We start from the raw sequence: 8,457 nt of genomic DNA on the forward strand, positions 1-8,457 counted from the left end.
GGACAAATGTAAGAAAAGTGTAAGAAGGGTAGGGGGGGGGTCAAAAAGTCCCAAAAAGGTGTAAGATTATATTTGAACTGCCCCTTAGCAATCCATGAAATCCAGAGTTGCTAAATATTCTTATTTTAAATTCGGATGAAAAAACTAATGTTATATAATCAGGGCCTAAAAATGAGGAAAAAAATCCCTTTGTAAACCACCTGGTTTAATTAAATGCGTATTATCAGTTACAAAGATTTGTTCATTTCTTATACATGCTTGCGTTCGTATACCTCCTGGGCATTTATAGACCGATAACGAGAAGCGCCCAAGTGTCGTCAGAGCTACTCAAACGTTGGTGGACACGCATCCCGTACACGAATAGACTGAATTACCTCCTCCCGACAAAAAAATTAGATCGTTCCTGGTTTAATGGACATGCAGCCGTACGCTGACAAAACAGTCAGAACTGTACTGCTTCCTGTCACCCACGACTCATCTCAGTGAACATTCCAGTAAACGCATTTTTAGTTTTGTTTTTTCTTATTTCAGTCTTTCTCAGACGAAACCAGAATATGTGAAATGGAATAATGTCCTGGTCCTCGTCTTCCTCCTCATTTAAATCTATGTCCTCGGCTGCGTCCAGGGCTCACAACAAACGGGTACTGGAGAGTTTGCGAAAAGGAGACAGAGTGCAGTTCAAGAGATCCCTTTATTCTCACTGGGGTGTGTATATCGGTAAGTCTTTTTCAGTTTTCACCTTTCGTGATAGCCACAGCACCAGTCAAACGTGCAGTAAAATGATTACTCATTGTCTGATGACCTACATAGCCTACATCACAGGTGTCAATCTCAAGGTCAACAGACCGCATTCGCCCGACGAATAATTATAATAATCATCCGGATCGCAAGAGGATTTTAAGCAGTCTATCCTGAGAATCTCCATAACAGATAAATACATGTAATATAATGTAAACTTTTAGGTGTATGCTGTATATATCACCTTTTTGAAAATGTACAGGGTGATCAGAAAAAAGTGTGCAACTTTTTTTCGAAATATCTCTCACAAAATGTCTTCTAGAATGTTGTCATTTGGAACAGATATAATTCCTTCAAAAGGAATTTGTTTGACATATAATTCACAAAGAAGAAAATTATTTTTGAAAATGGAAATGGCGTTTATGAAAACCACATATATGCACAATGCACCAATTTAAAAGATCTTGTAAGGAAAGTCCTGAAATGATTGGTTTGTTTTTTCCTTTCTTTTTTTATATCTAATCTTTCCGTCCCTGTAACCTTTAAACAGTATTTTTTTTTCTCCTACAGAGTTTAAAAAATATGTTTAAAATTGTCGAATTCCGAGAACCAATTGCCTATTATGTCCTCCTTTGGACTTGACACATTTTAACGCGTCGTTCGTAATGTTCAGTGGAACCAAACACAAGGGTCCACTCAACCATGAGTACTCAAAGCCACACACGCGGTACACCTTACCATATGGAACTGTTTCTGGAGACAACGTAAGGGAGGGGGGTGAGGTTACCCAAACAGACAGCACTAATATAATCTGAAAGGTGAATAATATGGGTTTCGCCAAGGAACAAAATGTCATCGAGGAAATGTTCGTGCTTTTCAAGACGATCGAGGAATCATGACCACGTTGCAGTCCTCTGATAGCTTCGCGAACATGAAAATGGTACAGTCGTAGATTAAGATCTGCCTTGAGAATGCAGACCGTTGAGATGTAGGAAAGTCATTGCTGCAGACATCGTCTTCGGACAAATGTCTCATGGGGCTCATTTACTGAATTTTGCACCCTGGTGACGTTTAAAGGGGTGTGAACAGTGAGTGAGTTTATCTGAAGTGGTCGTTTTGTCTGATGATGTTTAGTCCCGATTCTCTACAGGTCCTAACTGATGGACCATTTCCATCGTTGGCATCAAAGAAGGCCTTAACATTTTTTTCCGTACCTTGTGCGAAACTTACGAAATGAGATGGTGGTGGGGAAATGTTCAATACAAAAAGCTCTCTGCTCTTTACTATTCTTAACCATGATCTCAGCAGGCAAAGGAAACTTGAGGAAAACTATCTTCAAACTTCTTTTGGCCTGTTAGACTACTGTAGTTTGCACTATGACGCAATCGTTGAGAATTTTAGTGGTAGGCCTAATGCGAACCTGTGCGTCATGCTACAAAAATGGGGACGTAGCTGAAAATGGCTTGGGGTTTTTTTACGCACTGTGTAGAGCAAGACTATTATGTGGATTTATCTAAAATGAATATCAGACAAATTCCTTTTGACTAACAAATGCTGTGTACAACTTTGAAGCACAAAACTTCAGTGTGGGGGAAAATATTAACAAAAACAGTTGTACAATTTGTTTTGTTTTGGTGTTGGGTTTTTTTTTGGGGGGGGGGATAACCCTGTATTTCTTAAACCTGTTTCAAGGTTATCTGAAAGGGAAAAAAATGTCAGTTATATTGCAGTGGCCTTCATCAATGGGTTTTTGATTTTGTTGGTCATCCAACTTTTAGATCCGCATGCAAAGACCTGAGAAGATTAATCAGAATGATTTGTTTTTCGCCCCCTTTTAACGGTGGACAAACGAAAGTAAACAATCCATAGTGTGTTTTTTTCCTTTGCCACTACCTCGTCAGTTTTTTTATAAAGAGAAAGGATTGAGAAATCAAGACTACGGAACAAGAAACGTTGACTATTTTCATGATGCTAACAAAATTGGCATCCACAACGACCAGAAGCAAGCTCGCATCTGTGGCCTATCACCTGAATCATGATAAATATAATCAACTCGCTCGTTACAGGTAGCGGGAAAATAATACACCTTACTAGACGAAATGCTGAAAGAGGTGGTCCCAAGGGCGTGGTGCGCGAAGACGATTTTTGGGATGCTGTTGGAGGCGACTGCGCTTACAAAAATAATTCCAGGGACAATAAAAGCAGGTGGGTCTTATTTAGGATACGAAGCTCAATAGTTGGAAGCTTTTCGTATTTGCAGATTTGTTAATCTTTAATGATACATGTAAACGCAATAGATCTAGTGTAGTGCGTAACCAGAGTCGGTGTAACACGCTCAGAACACTACCGTGCAATAAAGACTACCGTAGTGGTTTTGGCGTAAGCTTTCATGCCATAACCACTACCGTAGTGATTTTTGCACATGCTGTGAACACTACCCTAGTGACTTTAGCGTACGCTAAGAACACTATCTCTATGCTAAAAACACTGCCGCTTACGCGCCAGATTGACTACTCACGCCAAAAACACTATCATCATTCTTCGTCAATAAAAAATATAATAATAATAAATAACATTTGTATAGCGCATATCCCCAATCAACAGCAGGCTCGCGCCTTTACACTATATTATTACCCCAGTAGACCATAGAACACTCCGAAACATTTTCAGCTTCCCGGGAAGCATACAGTGCAAGCAGCTGATTAAGCGCTCAAACACTAACAAACTGACAAGATCTTTCGCTGTCTATAAACACTACTACGGTTGTTTTCGTGGTTTAGACATTATACTCAAAACACTATCCCAGTATTTTTAAGACCAGTAGATCTACCTTGGGCTATTATAACTAAGAGATGGCACCTGAAATGAGGGTGTAGCTTCAAATTTTTGTTTTATCCTTTAGTTTAGCCACTATTGTGTCATTTTCCCAAGTATTATGCCTCAAATAGAATATATTTCTTCTAAAATGCTTTTGAAAGGTAGCTATTTATTACTTCCGAGAACACATTTTGAATTAAAATTGCATTTTCCTCGAAATCATATTTTTCTGTACATTTTTTGCTAAAGTCAGAAGTTTAAGAATGGATTTAAATTTAAATGAAACCTGGCAGAGATGTGGTCCAAATAAAGCTAAGCAAGATATCACATGCTTTTTTAATATATCTTATTTCTTCCTAATGTTATTGATGTTTGTACGTTTAAAAAAATAGATCTAGATTAGATCTAGATCTAGATCTAAGGCTTTTACAATTTTTCAATGACTAATTTTTTTATATTTTTTTTCCTCCAAAAATATAAATCTATAAGATACATGTAACTGAAAAAGCTTGTGATGTCTTGACTTTTTGAGATAAAAAAAAAACAGGCCAAAAATGGTTCATTTTCCTTTATGGCCACCGTTACCATGGCAACTGCAAGATTCATCCACAAAATAGATGATTGCAAATTACTCACAATACGATCCTTAATAATATGAGTGGTTTTTGAAGTCTCTATAGTAGTGAATTCGGCGTCAGAAGCCGAAAATAGTGGGGTTTGTGTGATTGTATAAATACATATTGCCAGAGGCTAAGAAATAATATACTCTACATCTGGTGGTTGATCTAGATCTAGATCTAGGGTTTTTTGAGGGAGAGTACTTTAATTAGCGTGATCATTGATCGGGATAGATCTAGTTTGGGTTTGGTTTTTTTAGCATAGATCTACTTGAATAGTAATTTTTTCTTGAAAGAGAGTGAACTAATTGATATAGATCTAGCCAGTAATAGTGATTTTGACGTGAAGGCCTATGCTATAAACACAAACGATAGTGGATTTTGCGTGATGGTAGTGAATGTAATTTACGTACATCTGATGGTAGTGTTTTTTGCGGGACAGTAGTTTATTTAGCGTGAAGGTCTGTGCTATAAACGCTACTACTAGTGCTTTCAGCGTTGCCAATATGACTATGATAGTGTTTCTGGCATAGAGTGATTTTGGCTCAAGGATAGTGTCTTTCTTTGGCGTAGCCGGAAATAGTGTTTTTGGCGTGAAGGTCTGTGCTATAAACACTACTGATAGTGCTTTCAGCGTTGCCAAAATGACTGGTAGTGTTTCTTGCATAGAGTGATTTTGGCTTATTACACCGGTAACTCCCATTTTAGTTACTTACTCACTGTTCTATCTTAGTCATTCTCGATATTTGATTTACTTTTCACCCGTTACTTTTCACTGTGTAGACCGTTCCTTTATTGCAGCCTCGTTATCATCCGGTGCCTTGCCGACTGGCGTGGACGATCATGGACCTCCACTTCACTCTGTCTTGCGTTGCAGCGAATGTGTCTGTAGTTCTTGCTGTTCCCAGTCATGTTGTCAACTGGTCCAGTATCGTTTCCCTCTGTCTGCCTCTCCATCAAACTTTCCTGTTGTTTCTCCAACACTTTTTTCCGCATAGTGTACCCAATGAACTTTGCCTGTCGCTTTCGTTCGTATATATTCCTAACATCTGCGTTTCTCGCTGGCGCGACCCGCGCATCGCTGTCGCGATTTTTGGCATTTTTGGGTCCGCGAATTACGCCCGCGATTTTTGCATTTATCCAACAAAAAACCACCACCGGGAAGAAAAAATAATTTTAAAATAATAAAAACAAAAACTGGGAATAATATTTGTGGGAACAAAATTAACCAAACCGCTTTTCTTTTACTTTTAGAAAGAAAGTTTATTTTCACTTTTGCTTCACTTCGTCTCTTTATCACTTGTTAACACTACGTTGATGTATAATTTTCATGTGAAGAACATAAGCAGGCTACATTACATAGATTTTACTCTTTATATTGCTGTTTCTCTTTCATGTTTTCCTCTTTGTTGTGTTTTATTTTGTTGGAGTGTTAATTTTTTTTCTCGTTATTGTTCTGATGTGTTGTTTTTCCGGGTTTTTTTGGTGTTTGTTTTGATAGCGTAATGTTCTTCCTACCTTTTAAAAATGTGTTATAGTTATGTTACAGCGTGTCTCCCCGAAAACCCTTGTGTGTGATTCCATGATCTACATGTTAGATCCTGTACTTTTTCTTGAATTACACGCGTAAAGGGTTAAAACGGCCAGTATATGGATGGGTTGACACACGCCCTTATGTGATAATTGTTGTGGTTGTTTATTTGCTGTTCTAATTTTGATTTCATTCTGTTGTGAAACCTTAATTTTTCACGTTTCTACACTCTGTGTGTGGGTGGTTGGCGGGTGCTCTGGTGTGGTTTGCTTCTTCTTTCCTATGAAGCATCTATCGTCCTTATCTCCCGTTCTTCTTTTTTTGTTTGTTACTCTCTTGTAACACATCTAATCCTGTGGCGCTCATATGACCTTTTGCAGTTGCGAGTGCCGTAAAACCTCTACTAAAACTAAACACTCTGTGTGGCTACAAATGATATTCTGGGTGCTTAAAACAGAGTACAAGAAATGGTGGCGTTTTTGATTAAGTTATCTCTATCGACATATTGCTATATATACATGTACATTGTCACACAGAGTTGAAAGCTTGAAACTTAATGGAAACTTTTTCGGCAACTTTTGCCATTTTTGTGGCAACTTTTGGACAAAAAATGGCAACAAACGCAGATGCTAGATATTCGTCATAAGTGTCGTCTATAATTTGTCTCTACCAAGACTTCTTCATTTGTTTTTCTAGCTGTTCATGGGATACGCAGCATGCGTCTTTTGAACCACAACCCGGTCGCCCCAATTGTTCTTTCCAGCTGCCTATTGATTGTCCATGCTTCGCACGCGTATAATAGGATTGGCTCGATGTAACTTTTCAGTACTCTTTTTTTTTTTCCCAGAGACATTGATGTTTGTAAGTATCTGTTTCTTTTTGTGGAAGGTTGCTTTTGCTTTGCTGATGCAGCTTTTGATTTCTGTGTGACATCTTCCATCTGATGATATAATGGTCCCCAAATATTTAAAATGGTGTACTTGCTTGAGAGTGGCACTATTGATTTTGATATTGCTGGTTGGAGTTGGAGTTTTTCTGCTTATCACCATTGTTTCAGTTTTGTTGATGTTTAGGCTTAGTCACATGTTGTCACTCTCTTGTACGATGGTATTTAATAGATCATGTAAGTGTTCTTCATCATCTTCTTTCCGGGACAATGCCGTCTGCATAACTCAAGATTGTTTACGTCATGTCCCCCTACCGAGATAAATGGCATTTCGTCTATGTTTCTCATGATATTTTCACTATACAGGGAAAAAAGAGCCTGGTGAAAGCACACATTCCTATCTGACTCCTCTTTTAATCTGTATGAATTCGCTGATGTCGTTTTCTATTTTTATCGCAGAGGTTTGATTCCAGTACATATTCTTGATAATCCTCAAGCCCTTCCCATCAATTTGAAGATTTCTAGCATGTCAATAATCGTGTCGTGCCTTACTTTGTCGAATGCCTTGGTGTTGTATTAAAGCCTACTCTTGTCATATTAATTATTTTGTAGCGCTTCTGTTAACGACACTAGAGTAACTAAGGACAAACGTCTGGGAACGAATGTGAAGTCATCAAAATGTTCAAAGTCAAAGAAGCTATTTCCTTTTTGTTTGTTAAGTAAGGCGTGACAGAAAGAGAAAGCGGTATATACTCTGTATGATTGTATGTATACATGTAATACTTGTGTGTGTATATATATATATATATATATATATATATATATATATATATATATATATATATATATATATATATATATATATATAATATTTATATGTATGCGCCACACACACACACACACACACACACACACACACACTTTCACACATGCACGCCACACACACACACACACACACACACACACACACACACACACACACACATACACACACACACATACACGCACACACACACACACAACACACACACACACACACACACACACACACAACACGCACACACACAAACACACACACACACGCACACGCACACGCACACACTCACACAAAGTATACATGCAGTGCTCATCGCGACGTCAGAGCCACACTAAAATCACTTAAGTCTAAAGCAACCCAAACATTGAGTGGTTTTTGACGTAGGATTCCTCACTCCTAGAAAAACAATCTTGCAAACTGTTGCTGTTAGATAGGCTACGACTACGACTTTTTTATGATGTTTCGAATGCTCGGAAGCAGTACCGTTCCTTTTTCATCCATTTTTTTTTCTATTTAAATTGTAGGCCTCTTCCTCCGGATGAGATTGTCAAAAGAGCCAAGTCAATGCTTGGGGACGCAGGATACAATCTTTTGAAGGACAACTGCGAGCATTTTGCCAATTGGTGTCGATACGGCGAAACAGAAAGTCAGCAGGTATGCTTTAGACAACAAAACTTATCGTACTTCATAAATTTATTCCCACACGATTAATCAATCGAATCAAATCAATTTTGAAAATGTATGTGCTGCTCTGTAACTCATTGTTTCTTATTTTTCTAAGAATTAGATATCAGACACTGTTTTCTAATATTGTCTAGCCTAAATATATTAATGTTTTTGTTCATATTTGTTGATTTTACTTGTACATGTATATATTTATAGTATTGTTTCTATTTGCTGATATTGCTTGTATATGTATGTATAGTATTGTATCTGTTTGCTGATATTGCTTATATTTATGATATTGCTCCTGTTTGCTTATATTGCTTGTATTTACGTACATGTTACTGGTATTGTTTGTTGATGCTGCATATTATATTTGTATAATATT

The 8,457-nt window shown here is 37.7% G+C and overlaps 1 protein-coding gene across 1 annotated transcript in view; it reads left to right on the plus strand.

Moving 5' to 3' along the window:
* The window catches only part of LOC101847020 (phospholipase A and acyltransferase 2), a gene marked incomplete at its 3' end in the record, with an annotated part of 12,497 nt that extends 4,437 nt beyond the window's left edge, over positions 1 to 8,060 (plus strand). The window contains 3 exon segments of the mRNA XM_013079273.2: positions 532 to 717; positions 2,805 to 2,943; positions 7,931 to 8,060. Of these exon segments, the coding sequence (XP_012934727.1) occupies positions 570 to 717; positions 2,805 to 2,943; positions 7,931 to 8,060 (417 nt within the window).
* Positions 8,061 to 8,457: the final 397 nt, after the last annotated feature.

This window comes from Aplysia californica, unplaced genomic scaffold (assembly GCF_000002075.1).
Source record: "Aplysia californica isolate F4 #8 unplaced genomic scaffold, AplCal3.0 scaffold00046, whole genome shotgun sequence".
NCBI classification, from domain to species: Eukaryota; Metazoa; Mollusca; class Gastropoda; order Aplysiida; family Aplysiidae; genus Aplysia; species Aplysia californica.